Below are 25,183 nucleotides of genomic sequence, written 5' to 3'. Positions count from 1 at the left end.
ATAAAACTATTAACTGTTACCTGTTGTCTCTGAACTGCTACCATTAGGTTCCTGTTTGTATTTTTTTAAACTTCCTTTTCATTAAGAGGAATTTAAAAATGTATACAGTTATACAGTCGTGTATATATCATTGTACTGTGTGTACTGTATAAAACTGAAGTGGCAGTTACTGAATTGATTATGTATGCAAATCTGTGACTTAGTTGTTTCCCTTCAGTATAAATGCACCAAGTGGGGCTTTCATGGACACGTAACTTCAAGCTGCTGTATGTTGTATAATCATTTTTGCACGAATAAAGACAGATGATGTTTTAAAAGGTCATGATACTTTTAAAACAGTAAAAAGTTTAGAGTGAATGCAGAGTTGCATTCAACCCCTGCTCTGACAGGATTATAATAATGTGAGGAAACTGTGTTCATTGTTTGATAGAACTTCTCTGTGGCAAAATTTGACAGAAGTTAATCATGTTTTCAAAATAAAGTTCAATAATGATGCAGATTTTTGTATTTTGACCAAAGATGTAGTACATCGGAACATGAAATGTAAACCATGTGCACTATAGATGCCATACATTAGCTTTCATCTCCCCTGCCCGTACTTGCTCTGTAGTGTGAAATAAACTTCATGTGGGTGTAAAGCAATGTGTATGTGTCTCTACAAAGTCGCTGTTCTTTATCATAATAGCTTTGTAAGTCATCATTTAATGACATCACAAACTGCAGGCTTGGTTGACTGTTTTCTACTGTAACTTGGGAAAGAGATTGTTCAGCGTTCACTTTTTTTCTTTTTTCTTTTTCTTTTTTGATTTAGCTAGTCAAGGTCACAGAAATATCACGTGCCAATTCTGTTGAGATGATTTTCAGTTTAAATTAGCAGGACCCTCAGCAGTTCTTTTGTTCTCCCACGCTTTACTCAAATCAGCCATCATTTCTGCAGAACAAACCAAAAGCCAAATTATCTTATCTACCTTTCATCTTCCAAATTTTTTCATCTGCATCACATTTTATTGAGATTAAAGTAGGGCTGCATCTTTGTGCGCACTAATTGCCATAGAGCTTCAGTAATTAAAGGACAATAAAGCCTTAGTAGTAATTAGTTTCTCTGTTTGGTTGCTAGCCCATCAATTGTGCTTCAATAATACTGATCATTAGCATGCGCCTGGGCAGTGAGGGATGCTGGGAAAGGAGCCCTGCACACACAGCACTCCACATTCCATTCCCATGAAGCCATGGCACTGAGCCATGTGGTTAACCCTCTGTGAGCTGCGCCGGGGGAAGAGTGGCAGGATGTGCCTACCGACGAAGGCCAGCACTGTAAAGAGGTTGCACTATAACATAATAGACCTGCTGATAATAATGACCAGCTTTTTACATTTTCTGAAGGTTGGGAACATAAGAGCCGCAGCAGTGGGCAGATGCTGCCATCACGGTTTGTGTAAAAACAATTGTACCCTTCTCAGTGTTACATGCTTCTTTATTCACATCCAGGTTCACCTAATGAAAGCCTTTCTGCAACACTGTTAAGGACTGATAAAGAGGCTATATTATCACTGTTTTACTGATGATGCATCCTAAAAAAACTGCTCAAATTAGGTAGCTTTAAACAGAGGGGCATCCGGAGAATAAAGAACATTTCTGTGCAGGCAGGGTATAGGCTATGGATTGTGCTGTAAACTGTGGCATAGTAATAACGCCAGGCAGCAGAAAATGTGCTCTGTTCTGTACTTTGCCTTGACATGATTGAAAGACAATGGTCCCATGGATAGGCCATTTCAACATCAAATGTGCATGCACATCACAGGGCAAGGGTGTGCTATCCATCACATTCAGTGAGCTGTCAGAGGCAGCTCTCACAGCCCCAGCTTCCCTCCACACACATTTGCAACTGTATGGCAATACAAGATTAAACCTCCTTGTACATATTCTACCCAGAGCATACTGAAACACACACTTGTAAAAGTGTACTGCCTGTTGTGTGAGGTTAACATGGACTATATCTATAATTTTACATTTTCTTGTATTTTAGCATCTCTTTTAATGATAATAACAGTAGAGCACGCAATGCAAGCACTACTGGAAACAACTACTTTCTGATAACTGAAATTGAGTTTTCAAGTTAGTTTTTCAAAAATCAATAATCAACAACTCTATAAATAAACACTGGGGTTTATGGTGATGAAAATCACTGAGTTGTGTCCTTTGTCTTTAACCTGTTTGTAGACACTTCAGTACAAAGAAAGGAGTGCACTGGCCTATCCAAGTGAATTTTGCTCAGTGCTTTAGACTACACACTGTGATAGGTTTTGTATTATCAGGTGGCGTCTACATGTAAAACAGCAGATTCAGGTTTTAATCATGGAAATGACAAATAAAAATACATTTAAAAAAAAAAACATTGTCGAACTACAGAGAGACTCGGTGCAACCTCCTCCCATCCGCCTTGGCACAATAACCCAAATGGAAGTCTTTATGAAGCACTGATGGAAGCAGAGTGCGCTTTATAATGCACAGCCGTGCACACTACTACATTTCCAGCTAATCAGAAGCGCGCAGTTGCAGAAAGGAGAGCGGTTGCCAAGGCAGCCACCAATCTCCCCTCCCCCTTCTCCCTCCGTTCCTCTTTCCCGTTTATTATCGGCAGAGGTCGCATGGCAGAGGGGAAGTCCAACCACTTCTGTACTGGAACCAATGCAAGAATATGCACCTCCATAACAAAGCCTGTATGGAGTCCTGAGAGCAGTGGGAAAACAGAGGGCTGCACGTTTATGGGCTGCTGCTCAGCCGTGTAAGATATCTAATAAGAGAGGATCTAAGTTGGAGGTTTGCTTTTATTTGTTCTGGAACAAGAGGGATAGTTTTGCCAACACGTGCGTATCCATGAAATTTCTACTCTCCCGTTTTGAGTGAGTGAGTGTGTGTGTGTGTGTGTGTGTGTGTGTGTTTCGCATCCTGGCGCGGGGCTCTTCTGAGGAGGACTGCGCATCACCAGAGTTGGTGCCGAAGTTCGGCCGCGAACGGATGTGAGGGAAGAGTATACCGAGCAAAAACTCCCACCACTTGTTTTCTCGTCTCTCCTTGCGTTTGGCAGTTTGTGTTTGCTGAGACAATAGTGAGTCAAAGACGCTGAAAGTGATTTTCATGCCTTCAGTCTCGCACAACCTGAGATGGACGTGAGATTTTATCCTGCGCCCCCGGCAAATGTGGGTTCATGCTCCCTACCGACTGATCCAAGTTGTCTGAGCTCGTTGGACTATTACCACTCGAACAAGGTAAATAACGCACGGTGCATTCAAATTCCTGATGTCTCACCTGTCTCCTTCTCTTTCTCTTTATATGAGCCAATACAGCCTGTTTACGCACATATGCTTTGGACGCGTTTTAATCCACGGGCGCTCACTTACTCCAAACACACAGTTACACACTTGCGAAAAAATGTCAAGTGTCAGCAAGTAAAGTGACCTGGGCTTGGACTGGACTGGTTTTAATTTAGCCTGGAGAAGAACAGAGAGATTAGTATTAGCTATTGCTTTACACTGAAACCTGCAATCTTTCTATTTTGCTGTTGAAAGAAAACGTGTACTCCAACTTTTTTCTTTCCCTCCTTCTCTCTCTCTCTCTCTCTAACCCAACGTGGTTATTATGTTATTTCCCCCCTGTGAGATTGTACAGTTGTGTTTTGCACAAAGCTGGCATTAAGTGTCCCACCCGATGTGGAATACCAGGGGCTGTATAGAATCCATACTGTCCCACTCTGCTCCCTGCTCCAACATTAGCTTCCCTCGCAATGATTTCTTATAGCTTACATGGTTTTCCGCTGGGAGTTCAACGATTAAATGGATGTGTGCCAGTAATGTACTGTTAATTACTTTGTAACGAGAAACCACAGAGTCTGGCTGTTACGAGTATCACTCTTTTCTCTCTCTCTCTCTCTCTCTCTCTCTCACACACACACACACACACACACACACACACACACACTCTCTCTCTCAGCTTTGACACCCCGCGGCTTTTGGCTTGTGACCTGCACTGACTCCGTTGCAAGTGCGCAGGCATTTAAAAAACAGCATTACGAATATTTTTCAGTTTCACATGTCACAAGAAAAAATAAATAATGAAATAATTAACGAGCCCTCGCGAAAAAATAACCATAATCCTGTGATAAATAGCAGAAGGACGGGGAAAGACTAGAAATCGTACATTGAAAGCCTGCCACGAGCGATAAAAACAGCACAAAGTAAGATAAGATCACAGGAAAAGTACTAATGAGTACCACAAACACAACATATACCCTGTGGAAATGCTAGGAAAACTATTTTACTGTTTAATTAACAGACTCGCAGCTTCCACTATAGTGTTATACCAGCATCTCAGCCATCTGCAATCCCTAAATTAGACTTTGTTGTTGTCACCTACCATACATCAGCTGTAGATGAAGTTCTGCTGAGATAAAGACGGTTTGGGACTTCTTTGGCGTTGCTTTCTCAGATAATGATGGCTTTCAGGTATGACGGTTAGAGGAATGATACAAAAACACAGTTGGGGATGTTTGTCTTTCACTGTGTGGGCAATGGAAAATCTCTGTAACTGAACGGAAAATTCCAGTAATTAACTGAAAAAATCATCTCCTAGTGTAGGTCTTAGAAACAGTGTTATGTATATGTTTATATCTATAGTCTCTGCTCAGGTTTGCAGGAATACAGCTTGCTCAAGCACGGAAGACAGGAAAAAAAAAAAAAAACTATCAGGACATAGTGGCCCCCATTCGATCACAGATGAAATGAGGTCTATATAAAACATTTACTGATAAGGCCGGTTTACACCTGTGACACAAATGGGCTCATATAACTGTCTCCTCCGCACAGGCTATCTTCTTGTAGGTCAGACGAATTAGGCTCATCCTCCATGCGGATAATCCCAAGAATATGCTGATATCCACGCACTGCATGAATCCCGGAAACAAAGCCACTAGATATTAAATGTTATAAAGTGCTTTCACTAGAGAGAAAGTGACACCAGCCAATGTCAGCTATACAAAAGTGTGGCACCCCCTCAAAATTACAACTATTCATTTGAATTATTGAAATGCCTCCACTCTCTTTGCTTAGGGTTCTTTTCCACAAGGGGAGGTATAATTTGCCATCATCACATGCGTAACACTAACTACCTTCACTAGCAATGCAAATGAGGGCCGGGACCGACGGGGATCATTTGGTGTCCTGTTAACACACAGCACGAGGTCAAGTTCCTCTCCTCAAACGCTTGTCAAACTGGCGGTGGCATTAACGAGACATCTGATTTGTTATGTAGGTTCTGTATCTACAGATCAGATCTACCTGCTGCTAATCATCTCCGACAGCCCTGGTTGGCCAATTTCAAATTCAACCCAGGTCTCTTTCCTGAGCAGAGTGGAGGCAAAAGGCTAATCATAGCATTAAGGTCAATTGTTTCTATGGGCTTACTTTGCATATTCATGTGGACATAATTCAGTTTACAGCAGAATTTGTTGGTGGATTTGTTGGCTTCTAGTTTAGCTTGAGAATATTCTTTTGGGATAATATTATTGGAAAACAGTCAAAATATTTTGAATAAAAAGAAGCTTTGGTTAGATGGTTGCAATTTTGCAATTTGGCATCCATATTGAATTTTAGCACCATTACTGGCAGCTCCAGTATCCATGTAAAAAAAAAAAAAAAAAAGAAGCAAATTACAGCCTCAGAAAACATTTCTTCTTTTATCACTATGAAATTAGTAGTGTTAATCTGAGTCACACACAAGCTTAATTGGATAAAATGAGCATGTGCTTGTATTTTAGCTTTATAGTCTGTTTATTTGCAAACCTGTTCTGCGTGCCACTGACTCACTGTGGATGCTGCGAGCAGACACAAGCCTAGTTTGAGTAATTAGCAAGTTTATGCGACTTCCAGGGAACATGAGCGGCTGTCATGCTTTTTCAGCCTTTGTCACACTGCTAATTTGGAGCTGCAAGCTCACTTCATTCATAACATTTCGTGTGCGTGAACGCTCCTGGATGCACTCTTTCTTTCACCCCGTCCAACGTGTCAATAATTACTGTGATCACCAATCACTGCGAGTCATTTCCATCACTTTGGCAGTGTTGTAGATAATCAACAGCAAAATGTCTCATGAGGAGGAAATATGAACCTTTTCCCCAGATGTGGCAGCCAGCTTTTGTCATCGATTGGTCTTTAAGTAACATGGACAGTTTGTTTTAAGGCTGTATTTACTGAGACGTTCAGTACTGTTTAACAAGAAAAAGGTGAGGAACGCAGAGAAGGAGATGCATAAAATGAGCAAAGGGGGTACTTCATGTGCAGACTGAGATGAATCAGAAAGATCCAAAAATAACCCTGAAGATGTTCACTTCAATACTTTCAGTGCTCACTTTGTTTCACTGTGAGTGTGTGTGTGTCTTTTATTACTGTGGTGCTCACCCACAGCCTAGGAGATATTACACAGAGTAATACCATTATAACAGCTATGTGCTCTAATGGTAATATGAAGCCATGCCATGTTTTAATGCTGTCTGCTGCCTTACCGGCTGCATGGTACATATATTACTCACATATATTGTACAAATACTGTACTAATTTGCACTTTATGTATTACGGAAACTATACAGATGCGTCTTGTCTTATACAACATGCACAGCTGTAATTGCACTGTGGCTAGTTGTTTGTCCACCACTTTTAGTTTGCTCTGTGAAATGGGAACACAGTGTCTGCTCCTTTATTTGAATACCTTAATCAAACAGTACTGACTACTGCTGGTGCTGAGGTGAGTCGCTGCCTACAGTAAAGCACTAGCATGAAGTGCAGAGAGAGGGTAGGCCCTGTGTTTATACACCCAGGCCCCACCCAGCTCATATATCCTCCCAACAACTGATATCTGCTTAGATAGGGCATGACTGAAGAGCTGGCTTTGTTAGTTGGTGGTCTCCTCTGCCTCAGATAAGCTGGGGAATGATGCACTCCATTTGAATGGCTTATCTCAGTTTTATTTGTGCATGCTGTGCAAAGGTTTGATTTCTTTGCATTAACATACTCAGTCAGTTTCAATCAACTGGTCACTCATAAGTGGAATAAGCTCTTGAATTAACACGTACATATTAGTGTACAAGTGTCATTTGTAACTCGTGGAGTACTTAAACATGGCTGACAAATTAACAATTCCTTACAATGCAGGCTGTGGTACATGTTTATGTTGAGTGATGTTGCTGCTATTAGCTAATGACACACTCTGTGGTATGTGACAGAGAGGCAGAAAGTGGAGAATCAAAGGATGAGTGAGAGTGAAATGGGTTGAAGTAATCACTGGCCCAGTATGGGGACACTATGAATGTGTGTGTGAGTGTGTGTGTGTGTGCGTGTGTGTGTGTGTGCGCGCGCCTGCGCATGCTAACTCGGGGCCATTCAAGCGTTTTGCTGACTACGGAATCACAATCACAATTGCTTTCATAGCCCCGTGCAGAGGAAGGCCATGCATACCACAGTAAGGGCCGGTGACACACAGCAAGCAGGGGCAGAGCAAAACAGCCACTAAATCATATTCTCCCTGCCCCGACACACGGAGGAGATTTTTAATAGGGATTCCGACTATTTGAACTCATTTCAATAAAACTGGAATTGGCTCTGACATTGGCTGAGTCACAGAGCCTGCATATGGCACAGACATTTCTTGCCTTCAAAATTTTTCTACCTACTCGTGTGTGAGATGTCCTTTTCCCACCCAGCTACAAGGTTTCTACAACTGTTTTGTGACTTTCTGGGGGGGAATTTTGGAGATTGTTTTTGATAAAATATAGGCAGATATGAATGCTGAAGACAGGAAATAAGACATGTGCTGCTTGTAATAACACAATCAGCATTGTGAATGGCTTTCCCACCACTTAAATGCCCCGAGCCTCTTTGCCTGGCCTTTAAATGCAGCGTTTGTGTTTGATGTAGGTTATGAGAGTGACAGTATGAATGTGTGTGTGGTAGTGGCGGTGGTGGGGGGCTACCCATGTGCTAATTATTGGCCCTGCCAGTGCTAAGCTACTTGCTTGTTGGTGGGTACCAGAGCATCCCCCTCAGCGTCTGTTACCATAATTAAGACCAGCCGCCCCACTGTAGTGTGCTTACATTAGTCAGCCCAAGCCTTCCCATGGGGCAGTGTGATGGCATTCTCATTCTGACTGCAGAAGAAGACAGAAAAAGAAACTGTGCCAGCACCTGCTGCAGAGTAGGCCCCTGGGTGTTTAGTTAAATGTTGATTATGTTTGTTAATGGTTGCAAACACTCAGACTAAACAGCACATGGCAGCATGATGTGCACACATCTATCTATCTATCTATCTATCTATCTATCTATCTATCTATCTATCTATCTATCTATCTATCTAACAAAGGAAAACTCCACAGAGGATGACTGAGGAAACTACAATATGCAATTTTGCCACAGATATTGTACATCTAAGCTCGGACAGAACCCAGCCAGTGTTTCTGCACAGAAGGTAAACAAATGTAGACAAATAAGAAGTGCCAGCAGTTCCTCTTTACATAGGGGCATGTGTGCGCACCGTATGTATGTTTAAGCACTTTTCAATTTATTGCTGTAAATTGAAAATCTTTGGGTCTGACTGGCTTGGGAGGGAAAGCAGGTTGTCCACTACTCCTGAGGTTGGTGGTTCGATCCCCAGCTCCTCCTGTGCACATGTTGGAATTGGGACAGACACTGAAGACACTGAACCCCAAAAAATAGTTTCTCAGGCCAGTATCTGGCACGGTAGCTTGCTGCCATCTGTGTGTTTATGAATGGGTGAATGAGAGACAATTGTAAAGCACTTTAGATATAAGTGCTGTATAAATGCAGCCATTTACCATTTTAAGTAATTTGGAGATGTCACCTCGAGTTCTGGGAAATTGAGAGCAGTTCTACTATTCTCTTACATTTTATAGACTGCCCAGTTCATTGATATAATAATCAATGAATGTTCACTAATGTAAGTAGTCACATCTCTAGTATGTGCAGCATGTATGCATATACTGTATGTACTAGATGTGACATGTATGGTTTGTTAACATGTAGGCCCACTCTATACTCTGTGTATGTATGATATGTATTCATGTAGACTTTATATGTATGAATGTATATGTGTACATATGTACTGTATGTATGTATCGTATATATGTGCTGTATGTACTGTATGTATGTATGCATGGAAGAGGCTGGAAGCTGGACAAACATTCCCAGTTGTCTCAGCTTCCTGAGGTATGTCCTGTGCAAACACCATGGGCCATGGTATAAGCTCCTTGCCAGGGATTTAAGGCTCTTTCCCTCCCTTGTTTTCACTGAATATCCTTTACAAATATTATCGGCCTGGTGTCAGTGCCATGTTTGCACTGTGGCCTGAAGGGACAGTACCCATATGAAAGTTCAATTAATGATCCAAGGCCAGACTAACACAGAAGCAGTACACTGAAGGTATAATTATCTAAAAATGCCCAGGGTGAAAAGTTTGAATTTAGTCAACTGAACATTTTTGAGAAGCTGTGCCTCATCTGTGTAGATTGATCTAATTCTTTCGGGAGGAACATTTTTCAGAGTGTTACTTTTTTTCCAGTTGCCATCCGCCATCAGATCTTTGACTTCTAATCTGAGCGCTTGTGTCTTTCATTAATTCAACTGACATGCATTGATTTGGACTGTGAGAGGTTTCCACTTGAGGAAGACAGAGCTGATAAATCCATATGATCCTGAATTTGCTCTCTTTCCTCTTTCCCCAGCTGTGACTGTCTCGCCTTGTCCCTTGTCTGTCAGGAGCATGTGTTTATTATGTGTGACATATTTAGCAGGCAAATATAATTGCCTGTGCAAGGCTGTAATCGTCTGCATCCAATTCAGTCATCAGAGACTGCGGGAGCCCACAGAGCCACTGAGGTAATCAAACTATGGCTCATTCTTCCTCTTTGAGAACTAATGATGAGCTCCATGATCATTTACAATGGGCAGAAAGAGAAGTGTGACAGAAAGTACAGTGGTAATACCATGGTTTTAGTTCTTACAATGCTATTATTTTTGGTTTAAGACATAGATCTCGCCTAAAACAAAGAAAAAGTGAGAAGTTGCTGTAGAGTTACAGAGAGAGAAAAGAATAGAGATAGATGCTGTGAAAAAAGGGACATAGAGAGGTTAGAGGAGGCTTGTGGGTTGAGAAAAAGGGAGGGAAAGCGAAAGAAAGAGGCCCTCTCTTTGTGTTGTCGACCTATTTAGTCTCAAGTTGGCCAAGAGCCGTGCCGATGAGTGATGTCGCTAAGAAAAACAAACAGAGGAAAGAAAAGTAGGATTTTGGAAATTATGACATATGGTCAATGGTGTTATGCTATCGAGGACTCTGTCTCTTTCTTAACTAGGCTTCAGCAATCTCACAGCAGCTTGGTAGGGTTGTTAACACACAGGAAAGGGAAACTTGAGCAGATCTTTTTATAGAATTGTTAATAACACAGTAGACAGTAGTGAAAAACCGTAGCCTAAAGCAGCACTTACTGGCACAACCCACGTGAACCAAGAAAGTATATGTGTATGTGTATGCATATGTGTGTGAGTGCATACTCATATGTGTGTGTTACTGGCAATTTAGCAGTGGTGGACACATTCAGATCCTTTACTTAAGTAAAAGTAGCACTACCACACTGTAGAAATACTTCATTAGCAGTAAAAGTCTTGCATTAAGAATTTTACTTAAAAGTGCATTAGAATTAACAACAAAATGTACATAAAAGTATCAGCAGTAAAATACTCATTATAAAGCAAAAACAGCCACTGTCAATTTTACATTGCCATGCCAATTATTATATTGTCAGATTATTGTTACTTATAAAATGCAAGCAGCATTTTCATGTTGTTGCTGATATACAATCTCAACTAACAACTATAACTATCGTAAAAAAGGAATATTTCCTTCTTAATTGTAGTGGAATAGATGTATGGAATTTAATGGAAATATTAAAGTTAGTGCAAGTACCTTAAAATTGTACTTAAGTACTGTACTTGAGTAAATATATTTAACTACTTTCCACCATGGCACCTTAGTGTGTATGTGCTGCTCTGTATCAGCTTGTACATATGTGCTAAAGTGTGTGTATGTGTCTATAAGCACCCATTATAGAATCAGACCAGGGTGTACTGTATGTGAAAGGTATGTGCAGAGGACTTGTTTCTGTCAGGCCCCAACTCACTAAATCAAGCAACATTGCTAACAGCCAGCTGCTTTCAAATCAAAGAAAAAGGAATAAGACTTTTGACGAGAGTCTAAAAACAACTTATTAGTGTACGAATAATGTTATTTTAGAGCAGCAGGAGATAGGAGAGAGGTTCTGATAGCAGAATGGAGGAACACTAATAGTAAGTTTGACTTTTGATTGAAGCAGTGACTTAAAGTGTTGAGTTTTTTTCACTTATCTCTATAGTGGTACCTAGAGGTTTTAGCTACCCAGAACAATACAGTGGAGGTGTATGGAATATTGAGAAATTATACTTCAAAAATGGCACAGCAGCATGTCTTTCCATAAACTGTGTTCACGTTACACTGGATAATCTGACATGCTAACACACTATGAGCAGTTCACATTGGGATATTTTCTTTTATGCAAAGTCTGTATTTCAGTACTGTGAGCACCACAAATTACATTGCATCCATCTGCAATGTAATGAGGTGTAAGCTGATATTTTATATCTAAAGATCTCGGCAAATAAAAACAAAACTATCTGCATGGGTAAGTGAGAAAATACTGTTTATGTTCTCCTCTGTTTTGAGTAAACTGAGCCTTCAATCTTAATTTTACACAGTAAATGCTAATGCCTTGTACTGCAGCGTACCTGTTGCTGCAGTTTAACAGTGACAGGTACAGTCTTAGGCCAGTTACTTAGCAAAGGCATTGTAAGTGTCATAACCAGAAACAAATGTTTGTGGTAGCTGGGCAGGGAGAGGGAGTGAAACTGAGAGATGGTCATGTTTTATTAAGCCTGATAATGCAGCCTAATCTGTGGCTTGGGTTACAGAGTGCTTTGTGGGTAATTAGAGATCATGTCGTATGCCTGGCCTAGTGAAAAATTGCACTCCGCCCTAATCCCCTCCTATCCGCCTTTCACCCGCCACCTCCCTTCTTCTCTCAGTCGCTCACAAAAAAAACCAAAAAAAAAAAAAAAAACCTACATGCTTCCAAATGAGCGAGCTTCCTGTCAGGGAAATGTACAAATAAACAAACATGGCAGCCATATTTCAGGTAGCTAGTGATCAGAAAGTTTATACCTTGCTCTAAGATACTTGGAAATGTGCTTATGTGCTCAGAATTCAATAAGAGGAAGTCGACAGTGGAGCACTTTGTGGTTTGCTTTGTGGAGCTTGTTAGATGAATGACTAATGCCTCCTGGCAAGTGCCCCAGGTTTACTATTACCAAAACAATGGCACTTGATACAGAGCACCGTAGCCTTGGTTTTCACACAGACAGGAGCTCAGGCTGCTGTTTTCTTTTGAACCCTAAATGCTGACTGCCCATTCATGCAACATCCCCCGAACACAGAGACGCACACAAAGGAAATTCTCAACTGACACGGTAACTTGTTGAAAAAAAAACAACAGCTTCTTTCATCGCTTATTGTCCCCAATTTTTCCATTGTTAAAAATCAAGAAATGTTTCCCTTTTGCTGTATCTAGATTTGGCTGTCACCACGTGTAAAACAGTAGCCGTGTTTTCACACACTGTTGTATAATTACTTGGCCTTACTTGGATTGTGAGCGCAACTCTGTAAAAGTTTCTGAATATCAGGTGGGAAATAATGATGCAATATGGTACCGTTTGGAGAAAAAGCATCAGCTTCCTCACACCATGAACCCAGTGCAAAACTGGATGAAAAGCAGGTTTAAACTGTAACTCAATGACTCTAATGCATGTAGTGTTTCCCCTTGAGTTTTTGTCATGCCTGGTGGTTTTAGCCAAAAATCCCCTTTACATAAAAGGAGACATGAAAGCAATAATAAAACCAACTATATAGAAGCAGCATCTCCGTTGTATCTCAGACAACTCATAAAACCTCATCCTACAGTATGTACTATATGAATCACTGAAGAGAGAGAATTAATAAAGTGCTAGAATCTTATCACTGTGGATGCACATGATAACAGTATTGTCATAGACACCAACCACAAATAATAAACAGTCTACTTCCGTGATGTGTGGTTATCCACACGTGATGCTGAACTCATTAACCGCTTCATCCTCTCCACAGCCACCAGAGGAGAGCTTATGAATTACCATTGATTCAGACACAGAGGAGATAAAGACACATTATTTCATAGGGGATAGGTGTTCATACTGCTGCCATATAAGACACAGGCTTTCAGACGCCTCATATACCATCATGCACTACATTTGCATAAAAATGTATCAAAATGCAAAACTGAGCTATATTCAAAGTGTTCAAGTAGCATGGAGATTATTGGCAGAACCAGAAGGCTTTTAAGAGTTGAGGACGCTAACGAAAAGCAGCTGAAAAACAAAGCAACAGTAAAGTTGTAAGGCTGGAGATAAATTGGCTCTGGGCGATTTTGACATCTACTGCATCTTTTCTCATTTCTGCTGGTCTGATCGGCTGCAGTGGTTGTCAAGTCAGAGGTGTCAGTCGCTGTGAAATCTCCTCATCACCAAACACAACATGCTCAGTTCTGATGTGTGATCAAGTCCAACAGGATTTTAAAACCTGCGCTGCAGACCCAGACCTTCCAAGTTGCATTGGTTCTCACTTTCACACTTGTTGGTGAACAAACACTGGCTTTTGTGGACTGGTGTTGCTTTAATTTTTAACATCTAGATACCCTCATATCATCATCTTATCATCATGTAAAGGTCAAGGTGTGCAAGGTGGGCATGCTTCTCTGTAACCTTGTTTTAAATATCATTTATTGTTCAGTTTACATGTGATGTTTGATGCTTAAAGTGTGGCTTTAAGTTGTTAGTTTCTGAGTGCCACAGTCGTGTCATTATGTAGAGATATTTGATCATGTTTGTCCTGTTAGTCATTTGATCTCATTGATGAAACTGTGTCCACAAAGACTAGGCATCTTTTTTGGGCCAGTAGTTGCTATGATTGAATGGAGATGATAACAAATAAATCCCAGGTTACCCAATTAGGGTCATACGAGTTTCAGACAAATCTTGAACTCTGCAGGACCACACACACACACACACGCACACACACACACACACAAACATATGCAGGGTCATATAGATTCACACACTTTTACGACTCTGATTCCCCCACCATTCAACCACACACACACACAGCCCATATAGCTTCAAGGCATTTCATTTCCTCTCCTCCTATGACAACATCACAATATAATGGGACATGGTGTCACGTGACAAGAGCAAGTACACAGAGCGATCAAATCACTCTCTCTGTCTCTCTCTCTCTCTCTAGCTTGAAGGGCAGAACGGTCAGTCGTTACATAAACTAGAGTTGGTTCAATTACAGAAAAATGTGCTTTGTGTCCTTGTCATAAGCAGAGTGATGAAACAGATAAAAAGAAATTGGTTAGTTGTCCGTGTTCATTCAGGATTTTGATAAAATACCTTTCTCTCTGTGGTTACTCTGTCGTGGAAACACACTGTAGCAAGGCTAAGATACCTCATTCAGCTTTTTACTTCACTATTTAAGATATTAGGTAAAAATATGCCTCTGTCGGTGGCTTAAAGGGTGTCCCATCCTGACCTGCAGAGATTCCACAGATTTGGAATATGTGCGCAAATTAAACTCTTATCAGGTGTGTACACCCCTCCATCCAGAGGAAGTGACAAACTGAAACCTAAGAGTCAAGCACCGAAAAATCTCCTAAACAAGGAAACGGGTGTTCAGTCCAGAAAAATATGAACTCACCAACATTTGACCTTCAGCCTCTCCCATCCCGTTTGGTAGCCTTTGGTTGAAATGCTCACAAACCAGCAGGGTTACACTAACATTCTGAGTGTAGTTTATAATTTCTCAGCACTGATGTTTACATTTATTCAAGTTTCTTCTTAGAAATATGAAGGAAAAGCAAGGTTTTTGTGTTTGGTTAGGTTGTTTGTTTTTTTCTGTATGGTACTATTTTATCTGGTGGTTAATTCTTCATCTATTAAGTTTGCTTTGGCTGACCCTTGCTCCAGGTATTCACTGTGTGCTCCAGCACAGTACCATCACATAGTTTTCAGATGAGCCTGTAATTAAGTCATCTCTGTGCCTTGAGAGCGCGACTATAGCGCACTGAGCTGAGACCAATCTGCCACTAATTGTCCCGAGTTTTAATTTCTAATGGAATAAGGGCCAGAGGGAATGTGGTTTAATGAGATGCAGTGAGCGTGTGTGTGTGTGTGTGTGTGCTCTTTTATCTGTTTACTGTAACTGCTGTTGCCCCTGTGAGTAGCGAAACAAGAGTGAGGAGAGCAAGATGTTCCATTTTGATTTTGTTACCCCATTTCAGTTTATTCTGCAAAGCACTCAGGATGTCTCTTTAACTCCAAACTGTAAATTTTTACATAATGAATGGTAAACGTACTTTAAAAATAAGTAATATAATTGATTGTACATTGACAGCAGAAGCAAAATAAGCCTTTTAGTGATGCCTTACTCCCTTTTACACAATCCGAGGAGCGCCCTCTCTTAATAACTGTGTGACAGTGGAGACCCTTCCAAAAGTGCGAAGAGCTTTTTGCCCTTGGCAGTCAAGTTATTGCTCAGAAAGCGTGGTTGTAGACTGGAACTGGAAAGGTTGTTTACATAGCCTTGGGAGTGTTTGTGTCATGATTTAGATTCCAGGCATTTCAACATCCAAATAAATCAGTTTAGACTTCTGAGGACAAGTAAACCTCCAAAAGAAGAAATGGACCAGCTGTGTTTAACATCTGTAAGGTAGTTTTATCTCTAAAGCTCGAGCAGTTTTGTTTACAGTTATTACAGCCGAAGGAAGCTGGAGTCAAAGAGCACAAGAGCCTATGTGGTGTGGCATATTGTCAATAGAGATGTTTGTCTTTCATTCACAATATAAGATTGCTTGTATTTTGCTTATATTTTTATTTGTTGGATTTTGGGTATTTTTCCCCAAGAACTGTGCTCAATCTGTCTGTGAATGACCACACACACACACACACACACACACACATAAGCAACAATTCTGGCATCAAGAAGATAAGAAAAAAAACTACAAGCACCCCTGATGTCACATGACTACATGAATCTTTCAAACACTTTGGTGACTTCACTGTAATTTTTCTACCTTATCGCTTTTGAGTGGAGTTTGCTTTTGCAACTGACTCAAGGCCCTTCCTCTTATTGTTTCAATATGTCAGAGCATTGTTTGAATGAGGTCACCCATTACCGATCTGGCCTGGGGCCAGGTTGACTTCAGCTGATTTAATTGAATCTACGACATGAGTCAAACTCAAACAAGCAGAGACTGCTTTGCCATGACAGCCTCATTACTCCACATTAAGAACTCATTTCACAATGCATTGTGACTTAGGGCTTGACAAATGGTGAAAAGGGATGAAATCAAATAAGTGAGTACATTTTGGAAGACCACTCTTGAAATGCTCAGCCTGAAAATACTCCAGTACTGTACATATATTATAGGGTAGCCAAAAAATTGTCTTTCTGCTGTTTTGTATAAGTTAATGTGAATGCCTTCTGGGTTAAAGTGTTCCCATGTCTGCCGTCTGCAGTAATGGAATGACATTCAATGCCATTTTCCCTCTTAAATGGAATTTTTGTCAAAGCGTTATGAATTCAACCTGCCTTGTCACTCAAGCCACAGACAGTGCTGAGAGAGGAGAAAATATGCGAATGAAACCTTTCACTGCAGTTTTTACTGTTGGCTGTGAGCAGACCAAATAATGACGCCTTTATCACATCTACAGCACAACAAACAAAGAGGGCTTTCTTGTGACATACCACAAGATGTGATATCAGGCAGTATAATGACATACATTATGTATATAACACATACACAACATTCATAGCATCTCAGCAGTGTGCTAGCTGCATTTCATCAGCTCAAACCACAACTAAATTTCTCAATTAAGCACGCATTCTTTGAGAGCCATTGGCAGCTCGGCCAGAGCTCACGGGGCAAAAGAAAAAGCGTAGAGCAGGTTCAACATGCCAGGGCCTCCCTCCACAATAGGGAAGGAAATGTTGAGTCTGCGAGGGCTGTGGAGTGGAGATATGGTGGTGTTTGCTTAGGGCTAGGTATCGGGCACAAAAACAAACATGGCTGCCCTTAATGAGCCTGTTTGCCTGCCAAAGGTAAAGACAGCTGTTGTCTCTCGCCACAATGGAGCAGGCCTCAGTGCCACGGAGCACAGAGGAGCACTCTGCATCCCCATAGTAACGCTCACCTTGTGTGTACTCAAGAGAGAACTTATTAAGTCCTCTTAACAGATAAATAGTGAGTAAAATTCAAATTGTGAGGCCATACAGCACTTTCATAAGGTCTGGCTGGGAAATGAAAAGGTTTATTAAGTCTTGTATGTAGAGTGCTAAAAGTGAAATTGCTTGTGGGAGTGTGAAATGGCTGTGCACCGAGGGTAGACATCTGACTTACTCATAACATTAGCGAGTGAGAGTTGAGAAACTGTGGCTTTCTCTGTTTGATAAAGCAGAACACATGTTATTGGACTGTTTGAGAAGCTGCTCTTACTTTGGTTTTTTGCATCTGTATTTTTTGGCTGGAGAAAATCTCTTTAAAATCTCATCTGTTAAAAAAAAGAGGTGGCTTCTGAAAAGGGCTCTAATGCACAGGGATACAGGTAAAGTGAGGGGCACTGGAACCTCTAAAGCACTTTTCTCATGTATGAGGAAAATTAATACATTCTAGCTGTACCTGTCTGACCGCATCAGCGCTGACAGCTTGCTGTACTGTACAGCTAATTTTAGAGTTAAGATTACGAGTGAGATGACTGCACAAGCATTCTGCTGAGAGGAGAGCCAGCAAGAAACTACGAACATTAAATGTCCAACTGTCAATAACATCAGGGTGGCTTCTGCTGAAACAAAGCCCCCCCCCCAGCCCCCACTGCTTTCCTGGCATTGTTTACAGTACATTTTGAGCTACTGAATGGATGACATTTTTTTTCCATTATTGTACTGGCTTCTGACAAAAGGACCGACAATGTCACCGATACACATAAAAGTTATATATTGCATGGATGAGTCAAGAAACGGAAACGGAAATTACTGAAAAAATTAAAAACTGCTATTATAATGTAAAAGTACTATTGATGCCTGTGATTACATTTACATTCATACATTTATGATATTTATCCTTGATAAGTCCAACCTAACAGATTTAGGAGTTTAGGAGTTTTTTGTGTTAAAAAAAAAAACTGCACTTGACAGCCTCAGCCTTTGATTGATTTAGCTCAAATTTCCTATTTAACTTTGATAATGCAATGTTCAAAGATGCTCTTGAATTATGTGTTGATAAAACGAATGCAAGTCTTAGATTATGTTTAAATAAGATTACTGCAGTGTCATTCAAGCTGAAAGAAACTTTAAAAACTAGTGAGATTTATTCTTTTTCCAAAATTTCACCAGGATTCACTGTGAATTTTTATATTTTCTTGTGAGGAAAAAAATACTGACATTACATTTAGATTGCGGTTGCCAGATAACTATCATTGTGGTGCTCTAAAAGCTGAAAAGTAAATTTCCTGTTCGACTGTTTCAAAGAAATGCCACATAATTTAACCGCTGCAGTATTGTGACTGAGCTGGAAATGTCCCTGACCACATGTTTCACACCAAGCAGTCCTGCATGGTGACTAGTGACGTGAATGGTTGGCAGCCTCTGTCCTGTATCTTTGCATTGAAACCTCACATTGCATATGATTACTACTCTTTGGCAAAGGGTGCTGAGGCAAGAAATCTGGTAGCACAATTGATGTTTGCTGCACTGCAAGGCAGGGTTAGGATGAAGAAAATGTTATTACTTTCTCTGGCATCATAGTAAAGTTAATTATAATGTAACTACAGATGTACAGTACAGAAATAGATATGCAAAATGGAGTGTTATTTGTACAAACTTTTCTCTGAAGCAGAAATGATGCTTTGGTAATTTAAACCTCAGTGGGTGGAGCTAAGGAACCACTAAAACCTGACTAAGAAATGACTGAGCTTCAAAATGAGTGGTAAGAGATGAGATGGTTTGTGTAAGTTTGCTAGTTAGTGTTGATGACTTGCCAGGCATAAAAATGTGGTGCCACAAGAGAATAAACCAGCCTGCTGAGCTTCTAAAGTCATAAATATGTTGAGTAATGATTGTTTTGTTTTGCTTTGTTTTTTTATTTATTTAATTTAATTTAATTATTTATTTTTTGCTCAGTTTTGTGAGTTACATACAATAACTTATTAAGCTGCTTGTTTGCCTCCATACATTGAGGTAACTCAGCAGGTAACATTTTAGTACCGCCTTCCAAGCTGCTCTGCCTCAAAGAAATGTCACTATAACTGATTAATAAAACCATGATGACAAATTGTGATTTTTGCAGTTGCATCTATTTTTGCAGTTCTGTGCATGGCTAAGATTATGTCTGCTATTTTCACTTACAATATCATCATCTATGTGATGTTTGGCTTACTGCATGCCTCCTCTGAAACTAATCTGTAAGCACTTCCCCTATTTGTTTGCAGCAGCGTCTGTCAATTAAACAGCAGGGCCAGTTTCTTCAGGGGTTTCGTTTGTCAAGTGACTCCCCAGAGAGGGCGCAGAGGAAATAGATGAACACATCGGACACATTCGTCTTCTCTGCTTAGTTACCTTGCAGGGGGAAGATGGTGATACCCATTTCCTCCGTCTAATGTGTTTGCTTTACACCCTATGCCAAGTGTCAACATGCAGCTTCTTGACAGTCATTTTTCATTTGGAGCAAGTGACCAGGTTGAATAAGCCAGAACATTACGCTTTTTTTTTTTTTTTTTTGCATTTCCCCTTTTCTCAGCTGCTTGTTGTTGTTTTTAAGGTAGTAAACTTCTAACATGTTTAAGGTTAAAAGTGCACTAGTCAGAGATTATTACTTAATAGCCTTGTCTGGTTGTTGATTGAGAATAAAAAGCCAATTATCATAATAGGATATGGGACATAATGACAGAATTAAATGAGTGTGACAGACACACAATAGGCCTGCTCTGTCATCGCCTTAGCCCAGCTCGCTTATTAGAATTAATCTTGCCTGATTAAAAATGCAAATGGCTCAAAGTCATTGACGGAGTTTACATGTTTTTATAACATTTAACTGATTTAATTACATGGAAAATGAAATGGTGGGATGTGCGATTGAATTTTTTTTGTCGCCACCCTCTTGCCGGTTGCCACAGAGAAATGAATATTCTCTCATGCCAGGAAGAGAAGGTAATGAGATTAGTGCACTCCCTCCCTCTCTCTCGCTCTCTCTCTCTCTCTCTCTCTCTCTCTTGGTTTCTCTCCATCTCTGCCTTTCAGATACTGATGGTTTGGTTCATCGAACCAAGAAGAGCAGAGGAGCTCTTTTATTGCTATCACTGAAAACATTTTATCTTGGTTTTAGAAGTACCTACTGTATTGTGTGGGCCGAGAGCTTCACAAAATTTAAAGGGTTTCCTCCTACAATGTATCATTTTAAAAGACCAAACACATATTCTGATTCTTCCTTATGTTGTTTTTTATACTCAAACAGCCATGTGGAAGAAGAGGTCCTAACAGACACATTTGATTGTCTAAGGTGTAATGACTTGCTGTACAGCCTGCAGCAAGTTGTCACAACATATACAACGGGCTGTGACATCTTCCAGCTGAAATCCAGGAAGGTGTTTTTTGCTGTAGTAAAAATTACCTGAAAGGAAAAGCAACATTAGTCCTTGAGTCTCTCCACCATTACAAAAAAAAATGTTGTGCATTTTTGCTTGCTTTAAAAATGTGCCCCTTAAATCAGTGATCTGTTTTTATACAATCATATGGGATATTACTCATAAAAATGACCTGTTTGTGTGAGACCAGTCAGTTCTTGTTTTCTGTCTTAATGCCTGTAAAGGTTTCAGACTATATTCAGACTGCGTGCACTTTGTACTTGTTAGAAGTGCAAATTGATAGTTTTGCTTGCTCGAAACATGTTTGGTATTTTTGCACCTTTCAGTCGTGGCCGTAAAGCCTGCTAGTATGCGGTGGGCATCCTGTTGGGGAGGAAATTGATTTTGCCGGGTCTGTTTGTTCTGGACCGACAGGGCGACATGCATTGTTTGTTTTTGTTTTTTGTTTTTTGTTTTTTTTGTTTGTTTGTTTTTTTCTTTACATTTCAGACCAATCATTTTATTGGTGTATTAACATTTTTTATGGCCTTTATGACTTTACAGCTGTTTCAGGACGGTTTTACTTGAGCCAGTATGATGTTTTTTCTTCCAGTCATAAAATATCTACAATGTGCAAGAGAAGGCGTTTGGAAGTGACAGAACGTTTTTAAATTTGATTCATGTGAATGGGCCAGATGTTCTGTTTTTGATCTTGATGTGTAGTGTCTATGCCTCTGTCTGTTTTCCCACCCACCTTGCCTTACATCAGCAAAGCAGTTATTCAGTGTGTAATATAGAGATGTCAATGTCAAGCTAAAAAGGGGGTTTCAGATTGTGAGCGTGCTATGAAAAAAAGAAGCTTTTTATGTAAAGACTATTTATTGTGCAGTGGGAAAAAAGATGTACAGACCTAAAACTTTGTGTTGACAGGACAGGATCAATTCCAACTGTGTGTCCGTACATCAGCTCAATGTGTTGAAATGGAAAGTATGCTATCGATCTGTGTGCATTAGTGCTCTACAGTAACATAAGCAATGAGTGGCAGAACAAAAGAGGCACTGTGCGTCACGCTAGTAGAGAGGTGCAGTACAAAGAGGACAGTTAACTTCATGCAGTCTATTGGCATTTCATTGTTTATCATTTTAAGTCCAGCCGTATATTTGTCTTTCATAAAAGAATTTTACTCACTCACTATACATCTGGAACTGATTTTGGATAGTTTGAAATGTATAGGCCTGATATACTGTTCAGCCCAGCAGAGAGAAAGGTTATGGAAGTTTATTGTAATGAAGTGCTGCAAAAAACATGATACAGCTTGGCTTTAAAAAGCTAAGAAACTCAGTAAAGCCTACGGTAATAGAGGTCAGGCAACACAGTAACATCCTAGAAATCAAGATGCTCATTTATATCTCCATGAGCTGCCCTCACTCACAACTGGATTGTCTTATGAGGCTGGAAAGCATACATCCTGCACTGATATTTCTCCTCTCCCAACTCATACTCTTCCCTCAAGGGACAAAAAACAATTACTTCATTGTGCCACACAGTACAGTATATATCACATTCTGCACATTTCAGCCAGAGAAAAGACACAGTGTTGTGTTGGGGCATATGGCATCATGATAAATATGTTTTAGAGGAGGAGGGCCCAAGCTGGAGGAGGAGGGGAGGTCGCTGTCAGGGCACAAATTGAATGAACTTTAGCGCGGTGATTGGATTAGTGCATTGTAAACAAAGGGCTATTTCTGTAAATATCCTAATCCCAGGCGCTCTGGATGAAAGGCAAATAAACAGAAGAAAATGAGCCAAGAACCGTTTCAAATACTTTGGCCCAGTATTTCCACTTAATCTAATGGATCTGACAGACTATAGAGAGTAAATTATATTTTAATTCATGAACTGTAAGGTGTAACAGACAAAAAATGATGTCAAGGCCACGCTGCCTTGGATATGAAGACAAAGATCTGTGACCACATCTGAGAGAGAGACAGTTAGACAGACAGTGTCAGGGCCTTTTCAGTAACTGTACTGTTCAACCATACCTACACACTGATGACAGGAAACGTGGTGGTGACAAGGAAAACCCTGAGATGCCACACGGAGGGGTAAAAATAGGCCACTTGGCACGAGAGAGAGCAAAAGTGGGGGAGGAGAAGAATGAGAGAGAGGGGAAAATTGGTGCACAGTGTATTCTTGTAGGGACTTTCTTCTGCAGGCCTGAGATAAGAAACTTCACTCTTTAATGTTGGCAAGTTGTTAGATCAATCTCATTTTCGCTTGTTCGTCGTCTCAGAGAGAGAGAGAAAAGAGGAAGGAGAAAAAAAGCTGAGTTTTTTTCCCCCTAGTTAAACAACAAAGGAACAATGAACAACCCTCTCTTTAGAGTTTACAGTCTGCACCTCCTACACCTTCACAGTTAGATAAGCTGCCCACTTTAACCTATTACAACCTTAAACGTGTTACAAATCTCAACACTTAAATGTGTCAGTAATATTTCTTCTAAATGCTGACCTGGGAGAAACCCACAGCTGTTGTTTTTCTCAGGGTCATCACAGTTTGTTTTACCCATGGTACCTCCTGTGTCAAACATTACAGGCTCTGTACACTGTAGCAGAGTGCTACACTGAAAATGATTTGTTTGATTTTAAGTTGCCATTTTCATAAGGTTACCAAACTGCAGCTCCAGGTATGTAAAATTTATTAAAAATAAATAAATAAATAACAACCACTATTAATGACCTGGAAACTCAACAGTCCTGTTCATTTCATATGAATTTCAACAGTGGATCCCAGCCTGGGGGGTCAAGACCCACCCTGTTTATCCAACATGATTATTGGCATAGGAAAGAAAAAAAACTTTGTTCCATTGTTCAGCTACTGAAATGTAGATTCATTTTTGGTCTTTTCTCTAATCTTTGCTTTGTTGCCAGAAACTACTTCATAGTTTTAATTTTGTGGCTGCTAAAAAATATTCAATTGCAAGAATCTTAGAAGTGCTTGCAAACTCATAAACATATACAGGCTGTGACTAGACTGTTTAATACTAAGAAGAAGTTTGTGCACAACTGACATGCAGGGTCTTCTATGTTTCTGCGGTTGCTTTTTTTTTTTACGGAGCTGAAGTTGCTGACCCAGGTTTTGTGTGGACAAAGGCATCTCAGTGTGTACCTTTCTGGTTCAAATAGTCAATAACCCATTTTTAGGTTCATGTCTGAAAGATGTTTCAGGGTCATAACAGAGAGCTCAGAAAGAGAACTTGTTCTCAAGAAGTGTGTTTATAGGTGATCTGAACAGCTGCACTGGAAGGAAAGCCGGCCATCACAGAGAGGGGGGAGACACAATATTGTTAAAATATGGGAAGAACACTGTAAGACATTGATAGTGTTACAACTCGACTGTTCATGTGAAACAAATTTATATAAGGCATCTCTTTTAAAAGAGCTTGCCCCCTGCACAGCTGGCCAATCACATCATAAAGTGGAATGTTACAGAAATTGCAATCCGACTTGGGTCTTGGGTTTCTGAAGCTATTTGTCCATCTGACAAACACCTCTGAAGAAATACAGGCTGCTTAAGTGCCCGTTAAGCCAGTGCATCTCTAACCAGACCATCATGTCTCAGCTGAGTCGTCACAGGGATGTAACAGTCAAGCTGTACAGCCCAGTCAGAGTCCGCTCGTGGCCCTTGAGGAATGAAAAACGACATGTCCTCAGGCCTGCCCCTCCTCTGCATATCTGCTCATTCATCTGGGCTGCTCATTAAAGGGTAATTACCTGTAATTAGTGAATCATGTCGCTTTAATGAAGATGTTAAAAGCTGTTGGAGCCAGAAGGGCTGGCCTTAATTCTGAGTGATGTTTAAGATTAGCGACAGACAGGAATTCAATAAAGGCGGACAGATTAATGAAATATTAGCATTTTTTTTTTTCTTTTTTGCCCGTGCCATAGGTGGCTTGTATTATGTTTATATTTCACATTAATTTTCAACTCCAGCAACATCAACACCTGACTCTGGGGGGCAAGTACGTGTTACTGTATCAGAGCAGGCTAGCAGACACAATGATGATGAAGCTGTGTGTGTCTTAGTACATCTGTGTGTGTGTGTGTGGTGCATGTGCAAGTGAGTGTAATGCTTGCTCTAATGTGTGCTGTGCTGAGTCTCTGTCTGTGTGTGTGTGTGTGTGTGTGTGTGTGTGTGTGTTCCCTGGCGGCGTGGTGAGTGTTTAATCTGGCCCGGTGGCGTGCCGTTGGCCCGGCTAATCACAGTGTGTCTGTAGGAGTGCGCTGAGCCAGGGGAGCACGCCGTCGCTAACAGCGCCTGACAGACTCATT

At 40.5% G+C, this 25,183-nt stretch overlaps 1 protein-coding gene across 4 annotated transcripts in view; it reads left to right on the top strand.

The window, feature by feature from the left end:
* The window catches only part of LOC108891706 (thymocyte selection-associated high mobility group box protein TOX), a 134,646-nt gene that overhangs the window by 56,099 nt on the left and 53,364 nt on the right, over window positions 1–25,183 (top strand). For 2 of the 4 annotated variants that reach the window (XM_018688980.2, XM_018688979.2), the window contains exon 1: window positions 2,762–3,269. The exons of the other annotated variants lie outside the window; for them this stretch is intronic. In XM_018688980.2, the coding sequence (XP_018544496.1) occupies window positions 3,165–3,269 (105 nt within the window). In that variant the 5' untranslated portion in view covers window positions 2,762–3,164. Of the gene's footprint in view, window positions 1–2,761; window positions 3,270–25,183 lie in introns of those variants that run through there. 4 annotated transcript variants of the gene reach the window in all.

This window comes from Lates calcarifer, linkage group LG6 (assembly GCF_001640805.2).
Source record: "Lates calcarifer isolate ASB-BC8 linkage group LG6, TLL_Latcal_v3, whole genome shotgun sequence".
Lineage (NCBI taxonomy): Eukaryota > Metazoa > Chordata > Actinopteri > Centropomidae > Lates > Lates calcarifer.
This window is presented reverse-complemented; position numbering and strand designations above follow the sequence as displayed.